General features: G+C 44.0%; 1 protein-coding gene across 2 annotated transcripts in view; it reads right to left on the reverse strand.

Moving 5' to 3' along the window:
• The window catches only part of CRY2 (cryptochrome circadian regulator 2), a 28,537-nt gene extending 6,263 nt beyond the window's left edge, over window positions 1-22,274 (reverse strand). For both annotated transcript variants that reach the window (XM_079951548.1, XM_079951547.1), the window contains exons 1-9: window positions 21,980-22,274; window positions 14,868-14,976; window positions 11,281-11,423; window positions 5,119-5,303; window positions 4,188-4,276; window positions 3,301-3,441; window positions 2,083-2,394; window positions 1,353-1,504; window positions 707-909 (exon numbers count right to left, since the gene is read on the reverse strand). In XM_079951548.1, coding sequence (XP_079807674.1) covers window positions 707-909; window positions 1,353-1,504; window positions 2,083-2,394; window positions 3,301-3,441; window positions 4,188-4,276; window positions 5,119-5,303; window positions 11,281-11,423; window positions 14,868-14,976; window positions 21,980-22,200 — 1,555 coding nt within the window. In that variant the 5' untranslated portion in view covers window positions 22,201-22,274. The remainder of the gene's footprint in view (window positions 1-706; window positions 910-1,352; window positions 1,505-2,082; window positions 2,395-3,300; window positions 3,442-4,187; window positions 4,277-5,118; window positions 5,304-11,280; window positions 11,424-14,867; window positions 14,977-21,979) is intronic.
• Between the last annotated feature and the right edge of the window lie 1,220 nt (window positions 22,275-23,494).

Raw genomic sequence — 23,494 nt, forward strand, 5'->3', positions numbered from 1 at the left:
GGAAATCAGGAACAGCTTCCCCACCAGAGCGCAGTGGGGGGGAGGAGTTCCAGGTGTCAGAGCCCACATATGCACCACCAGCGAGAGAAGATGAGTCAGGGTTGGCCACGCCTCCATCGGAGAGCGAGTTAACGGTCAAGAGGAAAGTTGCAGGCTGGGCGCGCGCGCCAAGTTCAAAGGTACAGGCGAGCGGCACAGAAGGTAGCCCGGATAGGGAACCAGGTCCTAAAGCCCGCCGGAAGGAGGGGCAAGAATCGTCAGGGTCAGCGTCAGAGGAGTCCAGGAAAGATGAGACCCTAGCGGGCAGGAGGGCCCAGAGGAGAAAGGAACTTAGGAAGAGGTGGAGCAAGGTGAGGGTCTTAAACTGGTGTGGAAGGGGAGGAGACTCAGACGGGACTTCGCCGATCTAAGGTCGAGACGTAGAGCTGCACGCTGCGGCTTTAAAATGGAAACTGAATCTCAATAAAGACTTTTGTACATAACTACAGCCTAGCATTGGTCCTCTGTGAGCTGGGACCTGGAGGCAGCCCTGACACCTGCTTTTTCAAACATTACACACTACTTACAGAGCGATTCATGGTCTGCTAGGAGCACAAACCCTAACACCTAGTAGAAGCCATTTCTTCCTTGTAAAGGCTGGATGACATTTGATCAGCTTAGATGGTTTAGTAAAACCCAAATGTATTATGTAGTACTCAGTACTTACAAAGGCCTCTGTAGCGTGAGAGCTGCTGGTAGATCTGTTTCATGCGCTCTATGTTCATTCGGCTGGCCTCTGCATGGTTCACCATGGGTTTGGGATAGTCTACCCCAATGATACATTTTGCTGCCTTCTGCACCGACTCAGGAGCATTCCATGGCTCATAGATGTAGCGCGAGGGAAAACCTTTCAACTTGGGAAGATATCGCCTGCAACATAAATTGAGACCTTCACTTAGTACTGTAAACAATCAACTGCCCCAATCACAAAAGGAGGCAGGTCTGCATCTTACTTTCAGCATTGTCCTCACTCTTCAGCCAAAAAGGCTCCGAGAGCAACTTACATAAGATCAATAAAAACAAGATAATCACTAAAAGACAGCACACAAAAAGGGGATGAGGAGGGAAGAGGAAAACCATCAAGCTAAAAACAAAAATGTAATAGTTCTGCATTGCAGGGGGTTGGATAGATGACCCTTGGGATCCCTTCCAACTCTACAATTCTATGATTCTAATGACCAGCCACAATGGAAACACCAGTGGTATCCAGTCTCTCAGAAGAGCTAGTGGAATGATTGTGTTTCCATCTCTCCCTCGGCTGCAGCTTGACTGAACTGACAAGCTCCAGTGACATAACGGGACACTTTGCTCACCTGATGAAGTCACCACTGGGATCTGTTCGACGTCCAAAACCAACAGGGCAGTAGCAGTGGAAGAACTGTTGGAAAAAAGCACTGCACGAAAGCCACATCCAGCTGCCTGAATTCACACTGAAATCTGCATCTAGCAGCAGCTCATCAAACACCTGGAATAAAGAGGGGTGAACTCAGTGAGGATGTGAAGCCAACTATCACCTACAACATCACTGATCATTTTGTAATATTCAGTGAACCCAGACCATGGGAGAATGAAAAAAATAAGAGAAACTAGCCAGCAAGATACAGTTTGTGGAAGCTTGCCTGCTCAGACAGGAAAAGCACATTTTTTTTCTATTTGAAGTTACCACTGCTATGTTCTCCATGCACAATGGCAACAAAAAACAAACTATGCTACTGTCAGGTAGTCCAGTTGAATTTGATTTCTGGGATATTGTCACTTAAGTTTCCAGTATTTGCTCTTATGGAACAGGATTACTACCATGTTAATATAGTAGTGGCTGGGGCAACCCAGTCAGATGGGTGGGGTAATAATAATGCTGCATTTCAGGGACTTTCCAACAGATCCCATGAATCGAATGTGCTTATCATATATTACATTTCAAGAGGTTCCTTAGAATGGGAGGCTCATTTCAATGAGCTATGGTAGTGCTGTGCTGCCTGTAGAGCTGTTTCACAGCTCTTTACTGCCAACATATACTTTCTGTCTCTTTTCTTTGTTACTCACCCTTACGCCTGACTCCCAGCTGATCCAAAGGTCTCCTCTGGTCAGAAAGCAGGCTACAGCATGCCGGGCCAGGTGATGAATCCAACCCTCCTGTCTCAATTGCGTCATGATAGCATCAATCCAGGGGAAGCCTGTCTTGCCTTCTGCCCACTTTGCCAAGGCTTCAGGATTCCTGTCCCATGGGATCTGAATACAAATTGGGTTCCCCTCCATACGGTCAAATTGGGGATTGTTTGTGGCAGCTGTATAAAAAAATTCTCTCCAGAGTAACTGGCCATATAACGACAATGGTGGAGTGCTATTCCGCTTCACCTAGAGATGACAGGAAGAAAGAGACATATACCAATAAGATAGTATCAGAGTTTTTTGACATACCAATAGATTCTGCACTCTAATTAGGGTTATAGCTTCAGTAAACTTCTACTACGAGATCAAGGCAGTAAGCTTTTAAAACATCTGTTCCCAAGCATACCTTTACTAAAAATAATTACCTAAGGTCAGAATATTTGCTTTAAACTTTGCTTGTATACAAAATCCACAGAAAGGCCTTAAAAGGGCAAAATTAAGGCAGCCAGTGTGAGGGAACCATCTACTGAAAATATGTTCAGAAAAATGTAACTCAAGCAATGTGTTATTCCTTTGTAATCAGTCCCAGCTATAAAACAGCAGAGAGGTTTTCTTAGTGATGACATCCGAGCTGTGGAATACTCTTATAAGAAGAGCCTGTTGGACCTGGCCAATAGCTATCTAATCCAGCAACCTCTTCCTCCAAATGCTGTAACCTTTCCTCACAGGGGAGTTGCTCCATCACCTTATCATTTTGATTGTGGTTTTCTCTCTACAGAAGGAATCAGGTGGCACGCACTTGATTGCCCTTTTGCCACCAAGCAAACACCTTTTTAGATGCAATTATAATCTCCTGACCTATGCTGTTTTTATAATTTTGTCTGTTCCTTTGTAAGATGCCCTTGGAATATGCATGTAAGGCAGTATAAACAAACTTATAATATTCCAATATTCCCTGGGAAGTGCAGACACCTAGGAGGTTGAAATGCAAATTAATACATTTCAATGACTACGTCAAGATGTTGGAAATTATTACAGATATAAGGTCTACTAGAGACATGAAGAGAATTAACATCTCACTAAATGCTCAGATTCATTTTTATTCCTGGACTTAAGATATCTTGTTGAAGGAAGATTCTTTCTGATTCTTACCTTTCTGTATAGTTCCCAGAGCCGGTAGTAGAATAAGCGGCAAGACAAGCACCCAAACCGAAGGTAGGGGCTGAGCCCTGTGGGACTGGCCAACAGTGAATTGGCGTTCATCCTTGGCCTCTCGTAATTTGCAACCCATGCCTTGAAGGATTCAGGTAAAGGGAGAAAAGAAAACAGTCATAGACCTTAAAACAACCTTCTGTGAAATTCTATAAACAAGTGTTATTTGATGCTACTAACAATCTACCAGTTGCAGGGACCTTCAAAATGTTTTTTTCTTTGCGCGGGGAGAACAGGGAGGCACATCTTGTCATGACTTGCCAGTGTCATGTGTACCACACTTTATTTTCCTAACTTTCAAACTCTGACTGTTACTAGTTAAGGGAATTCACCACCAAGAGTGTCCATTAAGGCTGGCTTTCTTCCAGCACAATTAATCACTACCAAAGAAAGCAAGGGATATAGGTCAATATACCAGACACCACACCAGTGTGTCAGAAACTGAAGTATATAATAGGCTAATATTAAAAAAAGGAAAATGTAAGTGGACTGTACACAAACTTGACTATTTCAATCACAGTTCATTGGTGCACACCAGACAACAATACTGGGATATAAAATGTGTATGCATTTACAAGAGTAAGAAAAGAACATGTAAGATCTAGATTAAGGCAAGAAAGTATGAAATGATTTGGTATTTCATTATTAGTTTCAGCAGGGTGAAAGCATTAGAAACTAAGACAACCTTTGGCTTGCAACACGTCTCAGACACCAGAGCAGCAAAGAGATTGGTTTTTCTAGATTCACCTAATACACTGGTAATAGCACAGCAAAGGGTACCCTTCCTTCCCTGATGCATTATTTTGCAATACAGATTATAAGGTTACCTTTCTTTCCAGGTGCTTATCCAGACGAGTTAATGCTTCAGTCTCTCCTCCTTGCCAAACAGCTGGAGCAAGACCCTCAGTGGGGAAGCCTGAAAGAAAATGGAAGAGGGTGTTAATATAGAACTCAGTCAACAGATATGGCTTTAATTCAATCTTGTGCAGTGTATTAACTAAATGTGTTCTGCACTATACAGCATGAAATGACCACTGACAACCAGCAGAGGGCACCTTTGAATAAAGGTTTTCATAAGGTACACACCCCTGCAGCATATGCTAAAAAACCTAGGAAAACATAAGTACTTATTTTTCTGCAAAACTATTGATTATAACCCTTGAAAACCAACCCTCAAACTGAAATGGAGGGGGGTGGGAAGAGAGAGAGTGTGTAGAAAATTCAATAAAACAACAGCCATGTAGCTTGGAGCACTTCCAGAGAGCTGATATAATGGAGGAGTCGTTTCCACTTGCTCATTTCTAAAGTTAAACAACCTGCTTAGCAACAAAATTTTCAGTCCAATCTAGTGTGTTAAAGATTAACAATCTGATTTCTGCCTGCTCATAAAGAAATGACTGACATAGTTAGGTTAGGAACAATATTAGGGGACTAGTATGGAACCAAGGTACAAAGCATGGACAGAAGAAAGACTATGTTCTATTTTCTAGACACACAATTTTCAATATATAAATTATTTCAATTACCAGCCTGTAATTAGTAATTTCTTACAGTAAAAAATAATCACAATGACCCAACACAAGGTATAGTACCCATAGTATCCACAGCTAATCCACTGATTTTCCTAAGGTGCACTGATAATCTCAAATTTGTTTCTAAAGACAGAACCAGAACAGGCCAGGCAAGAAGAGTACTGCAGTCCATCTGTTCCAAGCCCATTGAAAGCTGTTGTAGCTGTCCTGCAGTTCTGTAACGTACCAAGCTCCTCCAGGGATGGAACGCCATAAGTTTCGTCATGATTTTCTTGGATCTCAGTCCTGCATATCTCCATCTGTTGATTTGTAACTGTGGCAACTGGCTTCTTGGGCAGGTCCATGCGACTAATGATGGCCTGGAAACGCTTGTACGTCAGCGGAGGTTTATGCCCATTCAATTCAATTATCCTGCAGATTGGAGAAAGAAGTAGTTTTAAAAGTTTTGCTGCCATAAGTTGTGTAGGGAAGTAGCATTTCCCTCAATACATTTAGGATCAGTCACTCTTTCAGATATTTTGTGGGAGGGCTAAAACTCACAAAACAGACACTGCAATCCTATTCTCTCACATTTCCAGTTTTAGCCACTAACAAGTAGCTAATGCCACAGAAGACAGAATTGGGATGACCTTAAGAGATTGGAGAACTGGGCCAAAACTAACAAAATGAATTTCAATAGGGGCAAATGTAAGGTTCTACACTTAGGCAGGCAGAACTAGCTGCACAAATATAAGATGGGGAACATGTGAAAAGGATCTAGGGGTCTTAGTAGACCATAGGCTTAACATGAGTCAACAGTGTGATGCAGCAGCAAAAAAAGCTAATGCTATTCTAGGCTGCAGCAATAGAAGTCTAGTGTCCAGGGTCTAGGGAAGTAATAATATCACTCCATTTGACCTTGGTCAGGCCACTCCCGGAGTACTGTGTCCACTTCTGGGCACCAGAATCTAAGAAGAGTACTGACAAGTTGGAATGTGTGCAGAGGGGGGCGACCAAGAAGCTGAAGGGTCTGGAAACCAAGCTTTATTGGGAGCGGTTGAGGAAGCTGGGTATGTTTAGCCGGGATAAGAGAAGACTGAGAGGAGATATGAGAGCCATCTTCCCATATCTAAAGGATAGTCACATTGAAGAGGGAGTAAGCTTGTTTTCTCCTGCTCTGGAAGATAGAACACAAGCCAATGGGTTTAAGTTACAAGAAAGAAGATTCCGACTAAACATTCAGAAGAACTTTCTGACAGTAATAGCTGTTCGACAGCGGAACGAACTCCGGAGATTGGGGCTCTCCTTCACTGGAGGTTTTTAAGCAGAGGTTGGATGGCCATCTATCATGATTGCTTTAGTTAAGAATCCTGCATTGAAGGGAGTTGGACTAGATGACCCTCGGGGTACTTTGTAACTCTATAATTCTATGATTCTAAGTATTCCTCAATAATCTTCTTCATGGCATCTATGGCCTGGAAGCCCTACCCCACTACAAGAGCAATGTACCAGACCAAAATAAATACATTAATAATAATCTATAAAATCATACTGTTCCTAAATTAACAGTTGGCAGACTAGAATTATCCTTCTGGGCAAGTCTGGTGGAATAAAAAATGCCTTAACAGGTGCCAAAATCCCAAAAGGGTCAGCAGCAGCTCAATACCCAACCATGGGGCTGCTACACTAAAAACCCTGCTCCATGTCACCAGAAAACAGACCTTGGGAATGTGCAACCCTACAAGAAGCAGTCCCCTGATGACTGCACCAGTATTCAAGGGGTAAGGAGACTTCTCAGGTATCTTGGTCAAAAGTTGTTAAAGGATTTAAAAAAGAAAACAAAAACACTGAATCTGTTCCAGTAACATATTGGCAGGCAGTGCAGATCCCAGTGCACAGGTGCTATTGTATTGCCAATAGGTCATTCCAGTTAACAGGCTAGGTGTCTCTGCACCAACTGCAACTTCTGGACCAAGCCAGAATGCAGACCCAGACAGTAATCAAGGCTTGAGGTTACCAACACAAGACTGACTTTGGTCAAGTTATTCTGCCCCTAGAACAGTTGCATTTATTTAACAAGGCAAAGTTGGTCACTGAGGACACCTGGGTTTCAAGTGATGATGATGGATCCAGGAATATCCCCTGACTATGAACCTGCTTCTTCAAAGTGAGCACAATCCTGCCAGGTAACTGACCTATCTCCCAGACACTGAAATCACTTGCATATGGTATGTATGTCTTATTAGGATTCAGCTTCAGCTTACTGGCCCCATTCAGTCCACTTGCATGTCCAGACACGAATCCAGGCCTTGCACAGCCATTCCTAGTTCAGCTGTTTAAGAGAGTCAGAGTCAAGTGTCATCAGCATACTGGTGACACTTTTCTAGTTCCAACTGAGACTGAGAAACACAAACTTGTGGTTTGGTTGTTGTCAAGAACTTATTTTTTGTGAAAGTTTCGTGCTTAGGTAGTTTCAATCACAGCTGCAAAACTGCCTTAAAAAGAAATTTACTGATGTGGTTAAGAATGCCTAAACACTGTGCAGAGATCTCCACCACTAAAATAATTATTTCATATGTGGTTTAGGAGTCCACACTGTTTATGCTCTCAGTGTCAGTCATGCCACCAATGTAACTTAAAGATGAACCCAAAATGCCTCTGCAGGGTGTAAAATGCAGATGAAGATGCTTTAAGTTTCCCAGAAAAACAGAATGGTTTCCTGAAAGTCATACAACACACAGAGCATGCTGTTCAGACAGTCTCTGATCCAGGCACCCACCAAAGATTCAGGCTATGCTTGAACACAGAAGCGATCTGCATTCATTTAGTTGCTTTATACTGTACAATTCTAAAAGGGAACCCTCTGTATTAAAGAAGTTAACACCTAGCTAAGAAGATCCTGAAGCAACAGATCTTTTCTCTGGTGAAACAAAGCCTCCAGAACAGAAATAACTAAAGACTCTCAAAAGCCAGAATGTGAAGAGTTAAAGAGGCAGTGAGAGAGCCAAGTTGCTAGCTTATATAAAGCCAAAGCAGCTTCCTGCTCAGCTTGTGTACTAGGAGTTAGAAGAGCAGCAGCCACGTCCTCCCAGTCAACAACTTACGCAAAAGGGTGGGGCTTTCAGTCTAATGTTTCAGCATAAGCCATGTGCCTGCCTTTCCCCTGGCATCTGCATGTGTAAAGGGGAGGAGCTCCACGCCATCCAGGCTTTTACAGAGCTACACTCACATGCATGGCTCCGTGACCTAGCTTCCCAACAATGCACAACGGGCCGCAAAACGGAAGGCAGCTCCTTGCCTTACGATATCTCTACCTATTGAATCCAAGCAACAAACCAATCCCCTCTTACGTATTGAAGCAAAAGGAACTGTGCAAATGAAACTGTGTAAACCAGAAAGCCAAGAGTGAAGAGTAAGTGTGAGGGTTCCAAAAATTGACTGGGTCAGTGCAAGAGGATCAAATACTGAGTCAGCATAGTCCAGCTGTCAGGAGGAACACAGAAGGTCAACCCCCCTGGCTCAGCCATGTTCAATAGCAGAACTTGGACATAAATCTCCAGCTCAAGTTCCCCCAGCTTAACTATAGAGATGTGAATGTCTTATTTTCACATGTTGTGTGAGGATGAATGAGTCAAGAACAGCAAATAAGTTTTAAATTGAAATAGAGCTCTAAAATTAAATATGCTCTTTAGAGAAGAAATAGTTAGGAAAATTTGACCTTTTTAGCATTAAAAGACAGAAAGTGAGGGCCATACAACAACATATGATTTCCCCCTTTCCAAAACGGTCAAACTCTGTAGTTCATATAAATGTTTTTCTTCCTCCACCATTAGCTTTCTGCCCTTATAAGCAATTATTTCCCCATCAATAGAAATTCTGCATTTAAATAGTGGGGGAAATTATATTTTTACGCTCTTTTATAAGCATTTTAAGCAGCTTCTCAGCAACAGATGAAATAAGCTCACTCATCCTTATTAATTACAGGAAGTTTCCTGATTGTATCTGAATGTTTAGTAATGACTAGACGTTACAATTCTGAGTAATACACCAGGTTGCAGAATTTGCTGAGGGCATCTCAGTCAGCCCTATATTTCAGACCCTTCAGTCTACCAAGAATAAAATGTCTAGATTCTAAAGGAAAGAGGCTCTTCCTAACAGCAGTAAACTAGGAAGCAGTTTAAATACTTTAAAAATGTAAACATCCTGTGATTGCGGAATTATTTTGGCTACTTTATCCACAAACAATTCAAGCTACAAAACAGTTCAAGCCACTGTCCAATTCATACACAGCATAGGCATATAGCATACTTATGTTTAAAGTCTAACAACAATACTGCAAATACACACATATCCACACTAAAATTTAATTTCTAAAAAACTGAACTGAAATTACCTAACACTGAATTGATGTAAAATGTTTACTGCCTGAAACACAACATTGAACTAATACTGGATGGGAGGGGAAAATCCCAAGTGTTGGGGGAGGGGCATAACAATAACCATATTTTTTCATCATTGGAAAGAATCCTGGTGAGCTTTGGTCTTAACATGTCCCTTCCAACACTACCACTCTGGTGTGGTTGCAAGGAAATGCAAGCCCAAGGCTTGCCTAGTCCCGTTTCCTTTATAATAAAAGCCAGCTTATCATTATATCCAAACCCAGCCACTCTGAATGAAATAACATAAAACCAGGAAAACTAGCACATTTGCTAATATGGTAATTAGCTACTGCCCCAGCTTTTCAGATTTTTCTAATACCAGGCAGTCCATCAGCCACAAGACTGTGGGGAGGGGAGTGCTCTGACTATATAGATCCCAAGTAGCAGTATGCCTAGCATGCTTCTAAGCTGGGGGAGGGGGTCGTGAAGGAGGAGAGAGCAAATGTGGCTTCCTGAGATTATTCCTTTTAAAATACAGTGGCTAGAGATGGGCCTCCAAAGAACATAGCCTCTAAAAGACACCTAATGTCAAGGCACCAATATGGTAGAGCTCTGCTGCTGTTTTGCACTTAAAAATACAGTAGGTAGATAAGTACATGCATGACACAAAGGAGAATATAAAACTTCTAAAGAATTTTAAAAATTAAAATGCTCAGAAATGGTAGCAGTGTACAGGCAGGGCCAGAAAAAAGCATTTTCTGCAACATGCACAAAACCTTTAAATAAAACCAGTCCTATCAGAGGTCTTGTACATGCACTTCCACTCATGCAACAGGGCTTTCCCCACTCCTCTCCCTATCCCCAATCGGGGAGCTAGAACAACCTCCACAATTGCACATGAGAGAAAGGGGGGGAGTGTCCCATTTGGTAAGCTGCAATGTTTGCACAGATGGAACAGTTGGAAGAACAGGGTATGGAATTCCACATGAAGATTGTGCATAATGATTAATGGGCAAGCACTGCATAAAATTCCATCTGCAGAACGAATAGCTTCGCCTCTCAAGAATTACAAAGCTGGACAGACTCTGGAAGACATTGACAAAACAGAACCTGACTGGGTAAAGGGCATGTCAGGATTTAAGTTACCATCATAATAAGAAAGGATGTGCCACACCAAAGATACTTCTGTTTTAATTTAAATTTGCAATTACTAACAACATATTTGCACACTTAAACAATACAATGCAGCTTAACACCTATATACAAACCTGTACAACTGTGACCATAATATAGTTGTTAAGTGCTGCTGCCTTGCCACAAGAGAATACAGGTGTGTGAGAGAATGAATCATGTTTCATTTAAGAACAAACACAGAGCAATAGTGAATGAAGGACTGAACAGTCTCATGCAACCAGTTTCACAGTCTCTTTGCCCCATTGTCCCTCCGACAGAATGCATACATATCCCATGCACCTTCTCCCAGTCTCACCATTCAAAGTATACCTTCAGCTCCTTCCCTAGGGAAGAATTCAAAGTTGTGCTATGGCAATCATTCCATCACTGAAATCATTTCAGCTTGCCAGGTCCCCGCCATGTACTGTTCTATGGGTTCTTCTGGAAACCCCACCACCACCAATTGTGGGGAGGCAAGGGGAGAAAAGCCCTGTTGTGCTAGCAGAAGCCCTCGCTTCTGTTAGTGAGACTTGTTAGCTGAATCTGTTTCCTAATGTTTTGTCTTCAGTAGATTGCAAACCTGCAGCAATAATGATCTTATTCCATAGCACTTTGCAGTAGCAGCAATATAATAAGCTCATAATTTATAAACCCTTTTCCCAATTCCCACACCAAAAGCTGGAATTCAGTATGAAACTTGAGATGTTTTAATCCTATAGTAGTACAATAGGATGAATTGAAACCCTGATCAGTTAAAAAATCCTAAATATTCTCTCCCACCTCATCACCAGATGTGTTTTATTTTTCCTCAGATATCATAATACCTTAGCATCTCCTTAAGCAGATCTATATCTTACCTGTCCAGATCGTAAAGGGTATGTGAGTTCTCCATTATCACTGATACTCCAGCTTCTTTAGCCAGCTTCACTATAGCTGCATCTCTCTCTTTTCCAAAGGGCTCAGAGTCATATTCAAAGGTAAGACGTGTCACTCCCCATTCCTGCAAGAAACCACACAATATTACCCCACTACAAATATGAAATGACACTCTTAGCTCACCATAGAAGTCTGAGAACTAACACTTTAAAGGGAGGCTGAAATCCAAAGACAGATTTAGGGAAAGGATCCCATTTTAAACAATAAGCATTAACACATACAAACAAAAGATAATCCACTAACAACAGCTGTTCTCACAATGCATTAAAAAACTTTGCTTTTTAAGAGTAGTTTCTTAGTGTCTACTTTCAGGTCACTTCCCTTGCTATCCTCACTGAATATCAAAAATAGGAACTCTTTGGTTTGCTGCTGACTTTTTGGTGTGTGAGTGTGTGTTTGTGCGCCTCTCTGTATACGTATGTACAAACATCAGGACACACAACATTGTTTAATTACAATCATAGTAACGACAAACTTGATTAAATTGACCTTTTTTCTTGCCAGTTCAAATCATTATTTAAATAATTCCAGTCTGCCTCTGTGTATCCCAAGCAGCACTATAAGCCACCTGTTCTAGGGTAACTAGACACCTGAACCAGAACACTCCCTTTATGGGATAATGAAACACTGCAACATGGTTGCAGCTCCCAGTTGCATGTTCATGTTAATAATATGTATTATGTATCAAATTGTGAAACCACAGTACAGTCATACCTTGGCTTCCGAACACCTTGAGTCTCCAACGTTTTGGCTCCCAAATGCTGCAAACCCGGAAGTGAGTGTTCTTTGGAACCTGACCGTCCGACGCAGCTTCAGCTTGAGTGCAGGAAGCTCCTGCAGCCAATCGGAAGCTACGCCTTGGTTGTCAAATGTTTTTGGAAGTTGAATGGACTTCTAGAATGGATTCCGTTCGACAACCAAGGTACAACTGTACTTGCATATTGAACACCATCTATGACCAATCTAGTAACACAATATAGGACTTTGCATCAACCATAGAAAACACCACAAGGGAAAGCCTATGCTTCACATGCAGAAGATTCCACCAGTGAAAAGGAGAACAGGTTTCAGGCCAAGAAAAAGTAGTCAGAGGATATAATGACAGCTTCACAGAATCTAACAAGAAATTGAGGATCTCATGCTTTAAAATTTTCATATACCAAATTTTGGAGAGTGCTGGGATGCCAGTCACAAAATGGCTTCCATGGAAAGTGTGGCATAATACAAAATTTGAGAGATAACCGCCCCTGACAACCTTATGCTTACCATAGGAAGTCAGCTATGTACTGATTGTGGAAATCACACAATACTGATTATATATACAAACAGAGGTACACTGATAGTGTTGCTGTCTAACAACAACAGGGAGTACCCCTCAGTATCAGGAAAAATATGCAAGGTAGTCATATCACACTCACTTTCATTTCACATGCCCCATGCCTTTCTTTCTAGGAGAGCCACAGACTGACTTCTTTTTAAAATGAAAACTCAGATCCTGAGGAACCTGCCAAGGGCACCAATGAAAGCATTTGAATGTGCTGGGTTGGCAACCCCCATTCTAGTCAGCCAAATAAAGTCACAATTCTTTTTAAAAATTGCCTACAAGATATGTAAAGTTCTACATCTAATTACAGTGGCCACACTACAAGTTAAGAGATAAAAGAAGGATCAAGAGGCTACAAGAGCCCCCACTCTGATATTGTAGGTCCTCAACTGGACAGATTAAGTTCTTGAGAAGCTTGTGTAGCATCGAATGCTCTGCATGTGTAGTTCAGCTGGTGCAACAAGACTTCTGTTCCCTTTCTTCCCCCCTTTTGAGGGCAAGTGTGAGCTGGAGTGGGGAGGAAAAGGAAGAGGAAGCTGTTCTGCAAAAGGAGCTGCAGCACTGGATATGACCCATGGCCCTGCAAATATACAGACAATCTAGAAAATTATTGGATGAAGCACCCAGCAAACATCCCAGAACAGACAGAAGTACAGGAATTTCTACCCAGAGTATGGTGCAGCCCCTTCAGTCTATTCACAAGACCAGTTTTTTAAAACATGAAAGTTGAATGTTACTAGATAGATCATGAATAAATCATAAGCTGAATGGTTAGTGCACTGGAAAGGACAAGATAAAGAATTCAGGCACCTTTAGAACCTTAGCTACACCTTTTTGCAGCATCTTGCTCTTCAAAAACATGGCCTATTTTCTCTGACAAAATGTGTTAGATGTAATTGGTTGCCACAGCAAACATACTAAAAATATTACAAAGGGAAGTGTGTATGATGCAGAAAACTCTGCTTCACACAAATCAAGATCTAGGTACAATCAAGATAAAAGCATAAGGTGGAAACTTTGGCAAACAGGTGCACAGACTATTTGGAATTGAGTCCAACACGTATTTGCTTTATACAACCATTTGGGATAAAAGTTATCATGTAAATCCTCAACTTGAAAAAAGTAAGGTTTCTCTATTCTGCATGCAAAATTATGCATGATCTTTCCCATTCATCATGCTATGCCGCTATATACATATACAACTTAAGAACAGAATGGTACACTACACTGAATTTCAGCATAACCAGTAGACAAAAGATGGATACTTTCTGCTCCACATAAAATTTACAACCACAGAAATGGCATAAGCCCTCAAAAAAGTTACTTCAGTTCCTTGAATAAGCCCTTAGGGATAAGATGTTAAGATATCAATGAACTAGGTTCACAATCAGGATAGAAATAGTTGTAGTTTTGATGCAGATTTCCAACTGACAATTTGAAAAGTACTGAGAAAGCAAAAGATGCAGATGTTGTGCCCTGTTTCCCCACCCTGTCTAGTTTCTTATGTGGCAAAACTAGAACCCTGCTTGCTAAAATAGGCAGCAGAGATGTGATCAGTGGAGGAATGGAAGGCACAGCAGCTGCATGCTCTCCCATCACTTCCAAACATTTATACATCATCCAGGGGCCAAAGTGGCCCTCCAGGCCCTTCTATCTGGCCCCCAAGGGCACACCCCTCATAAGCCCTGATTTCAACCCTCCTTAAATGTTTTTGCCTGGCTACAATCAATGTAAATATCAATGTTAGTCAGAAGCAGCTGAATGAGGCATGGGATTTTAGGGTGGTATTCAACTTTTTGAGGTAGCTCCTGGATTAACAGCAGTGCAAGCAGATTCCCCCCCCCCATGCGAGCTTTGCTCTGGAGAGTTGGTGGTACCCCCAGAACAGATTTAGGGAATGTGCAGGAGAACATTCTGTCACACAAGGAGAAATCCATGTGTCAACATAACACTCACCTTAGTGCTCCATTTAATACAAAACTAATTTACAGGAAAATTCACTTTCCTTTAAAATAGGCTTCCTCAAACTTGGCCCTCCAGATGTTTTGAGAATACAATTCCCATCATCCCTGACCACTGGTCCTGCTAGCTAGGGATCATGGGAGTTGTAGGCCAAAAACATCTGGAGGGCCGAGTTTGAGGAAGCCTGCTTTAAAAGCTTTTCACACAGAGAAATTTTCTTACCTTAAAGAGTCTTGGGAAAACATCAGTAGGCTGCCCTCTTACTACAAACAAGCGCGAGTTGAGTTTTCGTAAACTGTTATCCAAATCTTCCAGGGACTGGAGTAAAAACCTATGGAGAAGAAGAAATAAGATGGCATCAGCAGCTGTTGGGTCAAGTAGTTAAGGGTCCTCAAACTCCAAAGCAAAGAATTCAGCTCCTTATCTATCAGTGTTTGGCAGTCCTTTGCCAACACTTACATTTTATATTTTCTTCTCCTTAAGAAGAAAAAAACCATATGGCAGAAATACCAATCAGAAATACCAGGTTGTGGAATCAGAAGTTTATGTTCTTCTTTCCCATTGCTACATCTAAGAAATGATCCCTGTGACAATTTGCTCTCAATCCTTGCATACCTAAATCAGGAATGAAGTATGTATTTCACACACACACACACACACGAACTGCCACTTTTGCATACATCTATCACTGTAGAGGTGAATTTTTCCACTTAAACCAAAACAGAGAATATAAACAGTTTAATTTTTGACATTTTACATTACAAAATGTAGAAATGCAAGACTCTTTGCTAGAATGCATGTTCTAACTCTATACACAAGCACTGAATTTCAGAATCACATCACATATCTTCCTTGTTGTATTCGAGTGGAAAAGTCCAACTACTGGTATCAATTTAGGCTTTTCTCTGTAAATCAGATCATAGAACAGAACAATGGTATGTACATGCACATGGGGCTAAAAGACATAGAAGAAATTCAGCACTTTAATCCTAGGTAAACACGTGCAATTAAAAGGGTGAAATATGCACCTCTTAGCTTAAAATAAAATTGTAAAACATTTAAATAAAGTAGAAAGCAGCAGCCCAGGTGGTAACTGGTCTTGTAAATGCTAGAATATATAACATTATGCCAAAAGCAAGTTCTTGGGAAGGTGTTTTAACTGGATATTATGCTTAATTGATTTTCTGCCTCACAGCCTTGCAGAAGCAAGGTCAGTCAGATCCACATGATTGCTGCTTGAAGCATTGATAAAGCCATTAACACCAACCCAGGCCTATAAAAATCTTAACCAAAATATTATTTTCTACCAACCTACATTCCAATTGCTATTAGAGTAGTAAAATGTCCCCAAACCAATACCAATCTTAAGGACCTTGTTGTGATCAACTGGGTGTGAACTTTGAGGATAAAAATAAACTGCAGATTATCTTGGCAAGAGCTAGATTTTGTGGGGCTGCCTCTAAAAATGACAGTGCTAGTTAGGACAGAGTGTCTCCTAACAGGGCATCGTGTTTGTAGGGGGGTTATTGGTTTGATTTTGTTTTATTGTGTATTTTATGTTCTCATTTTGTATTTTTTTTTGTGAACTGCCCTGTGATCTTTGGATGAAAGGCAGTATACACATTCAATAAATAAAAAATATTAATAATGGTGTTGACAAGCTGCTTGCAGGGCTACACCAGACCATATGTCTTCTTGTCCCCTGTCCCAAGCTAGCATGACTGTATCTGAACCATGAGTAACAATTCACTGTGTTACTGGTTGTTGCATGCACCTTGAAAAAGGTGGTGGTATGGCCACTCCTTGAAGCTGATGTTTTGGATCAACTACAGTACAAATCGCCTGCCAACCTAGCAGTTCGAAAGCACCCCCGGGTGCAAGTAGATAAATAGGGACCGCTTACCAGCGGGAAGGTAAACGGCGTTTCCGTGTGCGGCTCTGGCTTGCCAGAGCAGCGATGTCACGCTGGCCACGTGACCCGGAAGTGTCTCCGGACAGCGCTGGCCCCTGGCCTCTTAAGTGAGATGGGCGCACAACCCCAGAGTCTGTCAAGACTGGCCCGTACGGGCAGGGGTACCTTTACCTTTACCTTTACAGTACAAATATTCCCCATTCTGGGAAGTAGAGATGGTTATGGCAAGGCAACTGCAGGCATTCTTGGATGAAATCTACACCCATTCCAATTTGGGCTCAGACGTGGCAATGGGACAAAGCTGCCCTTGGTTGCATTGAAGGATGGCCAGTGTTGACAGCGGGTCAAGGGGAATACAACCTTGCTCCTGCTTCTTGATCTTTCTATAGTTTTCACTATCGGCAACCATGGTATCGCCTTGGCCTAGCTTAATGGGATAGGAATTGGCGGAACTGTGTTGCAGTGGTTCCATTCTTTCCTATGTGGCACAATTCAGTGAATAGCATTGGGAGAGTGCTTTCTGACGCTCTGGCAGTTATGCTATGGGGGTGCTGCACGGCATTATTTTATCCCCAATGTTGGGAGCAGACACCAGGAAATTTGGGGCATTAATATGCTGATTACACACTATTTCGTGGTAACATGTGAATCAGAAGAGGCCATGAGGGCTCTGGATTGCACAATGCCTGGATAGAGTGGTGAGAGGAATGAAGGAAATTAACTGAGCTTGAATCCTGACAAGACTAAGACATGGTGAGTGAATGGTTCCTGCATCCAAGAAATTGGTCAGTTTACATCCACCTGAAGGAGCAAGTATGCATTTTTCGGATGGCTTATGAATCCAGCTTTGTCATTGGAGGTGGCCCCAGTAACTAGGAGCACCTTTTATCAGCTTTGACTCATACATAAGCCACGGTCCTTCCTGGACAAAGACAGTTTGACTACAATAGTCCAGGCACTGGCTTCCCCTCTGGTTGGTCCAAAACCTGCAGTTAGCACAGAATGCTGAACCAAATTGCTAACAGGAGTGAGACCTGCACTAGCTTCCCATTTGTTACTGGGCCAAATTCAAGGTGTTAGGTTATAAAGTCGTCAAAAACTTGGGATCAGTTTACTTGAAGGATCACCTTGCCCAATCGCTTGACCATTTTAATCTACGGAACTAGTGCTTTTATAAGTACCATATAATACTCATTTTGCTTTTTGAGGAATCTATCCTTTAGTGTGAAGAACCTGCTCTCTGGAACTTTTAATATTAGGAAGGCCCATTCATTGCACCTTTCTTAATGGCTGCTAAAGTTCTGCTCACGCAATCAAATGAAAACATGTATTTTTATTATATACATTTGTTGTGACTTGATTTTAGCTATATTTTATTATGTATACTTGTTTTTAAGTTTGATTTTATGGGTATTTTCCTATGACTATTTTATATTATTTAATCTTCTTAGAGAGCTTTAAAATTTATTTTGCAGCACAGCATATACTGTATTTTTCACTCCATAGGACGCACCCGACCATAGCACCTTGTTTTAGAGGGGGAGAACAAGAAAAAAAAAATTCTCCCCCTCTCTGCTCAGCGCCCTTTCAGCGAAGTGGCAGGAGAAACGGAGCCCCTTCCATTTCTCCTCCCGCTTCGCTGAAGGGGGGCTGTGCAGCTCTCCCTCTCTGCTGAAGCCAGGAGAGTCTTGCTGTCCTGGCTTCAGTGAAAGGAACCCGAAGCCTTTGGAGCGCATCGGGAACTCATGCTGCACTCCAAAGGCTTCGGGTTCCTTTCGCTGTTAGTTAAAAAATAAATCTGGAGGAAAAACTGTGCCAGGGTGTAATTTTTACCTTCAAAAACTATGTAAAAAATTCTGGAAGACAGGTAAGCCTCTTTCTATATTAATGATGTACATGTAAAAGAGTATGTCCAAAATGTTAGCTATGTATCTGTTGCAAGTGATATTCTTCTGCCCCAAGTGAACTCTCTTAAAGTAGCCAAATTACATCTCAAGTCTCACAAGGTATTTCTCTGACTTAAACATAGAATAATCCTGAGCCAAACTAAGCATGCCATAACAGGGCTTTCCCAGCTTCTTCACCTAGGATTCTGTATGTTGAAACTACATTAAGTATACACTGCAGGTATTTCCAAACTAGTAGAACAAGAATGTCTTATTAGACAAGGTGCAGCCTATCCTAAAATGACAGCATCATTCCAGCAGCTATGCCAGCTGCCAACAACAGATTTACTCCCTTTTACAGCTGCTCCAGCAATCTCATTTTTTCCATATTTTTTAGAGGGTGAACATATTCACAGCTAAGTGGTGGTTTTCAAAGTGTATTATTCTGTTAGAAGTACACAGGGGGACACAAACGTAACATAGGAATTACTCACAAAACTACTCTCAAATTACAAACAGCCTAAATTATTTTACATGTGTATGGCCTACTGAACTTACAGCACGTATGGAGAGAATTAGTTTATGTTCCATTTATTCCAGAGAAGTATTTTGTGTATTGCGACCCTAACAAGCTCCCTGTTTTCAAGATTAAAAGAAATTTAAACAAAGCCACGCAACATAGCAGCTAGTACAGTGAAAAGGCATTTTTAGATGATAATATTTGCTTTCCCTTAAAAGCACACCAAAATAAAAGTATCAAGGGTAGGATTCATTGTTGTACTATTACAAACTTCCCACCCCTGCAAGCATTTCAGCCTGCCAAATGGAACAACCTCCCCTTTCCCCCATGTGCTGTTCTGGGTGTTCTCTTTACCCTCTGATACAATTTTGGAGAATGCTGGGGGGGGGGGAGAAGGGGGGGTGCCCTGGAGCTCAAGGGGAAGTCCTTGCACAAGACAGGGTTTCTGTTAAAGGGTATCATTAGGCAAATCCCACCCCTAGTTTCAACTTGTTTTGTTGCTGTCATATGTTATAAAAAGATTAATAGCCTCCATGGTTGCTTAAATATTGCTCCAAATGTCTTTTGATGTATTTAGGCAGTCAGAAAGGATGCCAGATATGATTCAGTTGTGGGGAGGAGAGACATCCTTGTCCTTAGGGTAGTGGCAATCGAAGGGGCAAGTAAGGTGCTTCCCTTAGTTGGTTTCCATAATTGTGGGGGGCGGGATGGGGCGGGCTTCTCTTTAGGCAGCATCAGTGAAATAGTATTCATTCAATAACAGCCTTATATTTAGGCACTAGCCTAGTAGCTACAGGCAACTAAAAATTCCATGCAGATGAGTGCTTTGAATTCCATGCAGGTGAGTGGGCTGGCAGAGGACAAGAGCGCTTTGTCCTTCATCCATGTCCTGGACAAAAACAAAGCATGCTGCTGGACAAGGAAAGCCCTCTTCCCCAGGCCCAACACAGCAATGCAGCTCCATCTTTCCCTGCTGCCAATCCCACAAAATGGCTAGTAATTTTTTTTAACCTGCAAGTAACTTTTGTGAGCTTATTTTCAAGCATGCTCCAATAACCTAACTACAGTCTTTGGGCAGTGAGGCCATACGTGGCCTTCCTTAACAGACACAGGGCATATTACCTTTGGAAATAAACAGAATACAATGGTACCTTGGGTTAAGTACTAAATTCGTTCTGGAGGTCCGTTCTTAACCTGAAACTGTTCTTAACTTGAAGCACCAGTTTAGCTAATGGGGCCTCCCACTGCCGCTGCGCTGCCACCGTAAATCTCTGTTCTCATCCTGAAGCAAAGTTCTTAACCCGAGGTACTATTTCTGGGTTAGCAGAGTCTGTAACCTGAAGTGTACCACTGTAAGGTAAAGGTAAAGGTACCCCTGCCCGTACGGGCCAGTCTTGACAGACTCTGGGGTTGTGCGCCCATCTCACTTAAGAGGCCAGGGGCCAGCGCTGTCCGGAGACACTTCCGGGTCACGTGGCCAGCGTGACATCGCTGCTCTGGCGAGCCAGAGCCGCACACGGAAACGCCGTTTACCTTCCCGCTGTTAAGCGGTCCCTATTTATCTACTTGCACCCGGAGGTGCTTTCGAACTGCTAGGTTGGCAGGTGCTGGGACCGAGCAGCGGGAACGCACCCCGCCGCAGGTACTATTTCTGGGTTAGCAGAGTCTGTAACCTGAAGTGTACCACTGTACTCTATGGCAAAAGAACAGAATCTTTGGATGCTCCAATTTACTTGTTGAAATCCAGAAAAGAACATGATGCAAGAAATCCGAAGTGTAAACACCAGAAAATCCTATTGGATACTGTACTTGTGATGTCATCTTTACAACAACACTCCCCGCCCCCATGGTTAAGTTCAAAGGCAACTAGGGGGTTGCAGCACTCGTCTTGCTTTCAGGCTGAGGGAGCGGAAGTTTGTCAACAGACAGCTCTCCGGGTCATGTGGCCAGCATGACTAACCCGCTTCTGTTGCAACATCTACTTGCACTGGCGTGCTTTCGAATTGCTGGGCTGGCAGGAGCAGGGACAGAGCAACGGGAGCTCATCCTGTCGCGGAGATTCGAACCGCCGACCTTCCTACTGGCAGGCCCAATCTAAACCACTGAGCCACCCACGCCCCCCCCCCAACACACACACGTAACAGACGCATGAAAACAGATGCAGCGCTGACACTCCTTTTGTTTCATAAGCTGGTTTCCCCTCATTTTCTGCTCCTTCTTCCCTTCCTCCGATTTTCCTGACGTCTTTCACGCGCCCGCCTGCAGCGACACACTCCGCGCGCCTGTTATTTAAGCGGGCGCAAGGCTTCGCTCGGGCGTCGCTGCGAGCAGGCCGGAGCCGAACCCGCAGCCGAGGAGGGCTGCGTCTGGAAGTCCCAAGCTCAAGCCTCGTCCCCACTGGGCTTAACCCCTCCCACACAGGGCGCCCCCTATCGATTCTCTGCGCCCTGCCGCGCAGTTCTCGCGCCGCTTAAGTTATCAATTACTCCCACGGGCTCCACGTCAGCAAGGCGACCGAGTTAACCTGCAGGGGGGCCTTGTAGTCCAGCTAAGTCTGGGGCGTTTTACAGTGGTACCTCAGGTTACATACGCTTCAGGTCACACACTCCGCTAACCCAGAAATAGTGCTTCAGGTTAAGAACTTTGCTTCAGGATGAGAACAGAAATCGTGCTCCGGCGGCAGCGGGAGGCTCCATTAGATAAAGTGGTGCTTCAGGTTAAGAACAGTTTCAGGTTACGTACGGACCTCCGGAACGAATTAAGTACTTAACCTGAGGTACCACTGTATTTTAGGCCACTGACAGGCGGAGCTTCACCTTTTCTTTTCTTGAGCCCGCTCTCCTGTTTCTCAAAACTTTACACCCCCCTGGGCACGTCTGCCAACACCCTCCGCGTCGGGGCACGGGGGTGAGAGGCAGCCTCCCCCCCCTCCTCCTAAGTCCTCGCGCCCCAGCTCGCGCCAATTCTCCACCCCCAACTCCCCCGCCCCGCGAACCCCCTCCCCTCGCTCGCTCACCGCCAGCGGTTGATGCCCACAGCCGAGGAGGCTGCGAACCAGGGGTCCAAGATGTAGATGCAGCGCACGGGGCCGCCCTCCCGGATGGCCGCCTGCAGCGCGGGGTTGTCGTGGAGCCGCAAGCCGCGGCGGAACCAGTGCACGGAGCAGCCGCCGGTGGTGCGGGCGTCGCGGCCGCCCGAGGTCCGAGAGCCCGAGCCCATTGGGAAAGCAGTCGCCATTCCGTCAAGCAACGCAGCCGCCAGAAGAAGCACAACCGCCGCCCGCGTCTGTCAGGCGCGCTGTGCCCCGCCCGGTTCCCAACCGCCACACTTGGCGCGGCCCCTCCCGCCCGGAGCTCGCGCGCAGAAGCTCCGCCCCGCGAAGCCCATTGGTCGCCCGTGCTACATAACATGGCCAGCCCCCCCCCCACACGTTCCAGGGATGCGGCGCGTCACGTTTCTGCGGCGTGTAGCTGCCGGGGGCGGAGGCCGCGCCGCACAAGGGAGAACCTTACCAAAGGGCAGGCGGGGCAGGCGGGCGGGGCGGCCCCTCCAAGATCCCGAACCCTACGTGCCTTTCGAGCTGAAGCGCTGGTTGAAACATAGCTGTCAACTTTCAGATTTGAAAATAAGGGATCAGCAGCCTCGAAAATAAGGTATCAGCAGCCTCACCTGTGCCGGGGACAGTCTACGGGATATCTAACAATCCGGGATAGCAGCGGGAAACGGCGCTGGAATAAAGGAATTTCCCGCAAAAAAGGGAAGGTTGACAGCTATGGGTTGAAAATCGGGCCGGTTTTGTGTGTGAAAACGTGCCCCGGACACAGAATTAATATCCATCCTACGGGATAGTTCAGTCGGTAGAGCATAAGACGCTTAATCTCAGGGTCGTGGATTCGAGCCCCGTGTTAGCCATTGCAGGGGGTTGGACTAGATGACCCCTGGGGCACCTTCCAACTCTAAAGTTCTATGATTCAACAACAGACCGGCGTGTTTTTCGCAAATGGGGCAACCCACGAAAGTGCCTCGCTGATTCATTTCTCCCTTCAGTTCCTTTTTGTTCTGAGGTGTGCTTAAAGCAGGCGCGCCTAACGCTGTCTGCATGTGTACAGTCTAAAACTGGGGAAAGGCACACAAGCAAAGCAGTCTAACTGCTGTTTGTCTCCCGCATCTGGTCTTCAAAGGCACACTGTTGACACATGGAGGTTATGCTCCCAGCTATTAGCATTGGCTCGTTGCCTGCAGTAGGTCTGTCCGTGCATTTATGCAATCTTTTAGCGCTGGTTATAAGGTCACCACAACATCCTGTAGCACTCCTGTGATCAGTGCAGTCAGTGGCGTAGCGTGGGTTGTCAGCACCCGGGGCAAGGCAAATAATTTGTGCCCCCTAACCCTGAGTGAGCCAGGTAGGGGCAGAGAGCTGCAAGTGCGAGCGCGCACCCCCCCAGATGTTGCGCCCAGTGCGGCCGGCCCCCCCTGCACCCCCCACGCTACGCCACTGAGTGCAGTACCTTATGTGGACAGGGAAGGGTGC

The sequence above is a fragment of the Podarcis cretensis genome (assembly GCF_951804945.1).
Source record: "Podarcis cretensis genome assembly, chromosome: 1".
NCBI classification, from domain to species: Eukaryota; Metazoa; Chordata; class Lepidosauria; order Squamata; family Lacertidae; genus Podarcis; species Podarcis cretensis.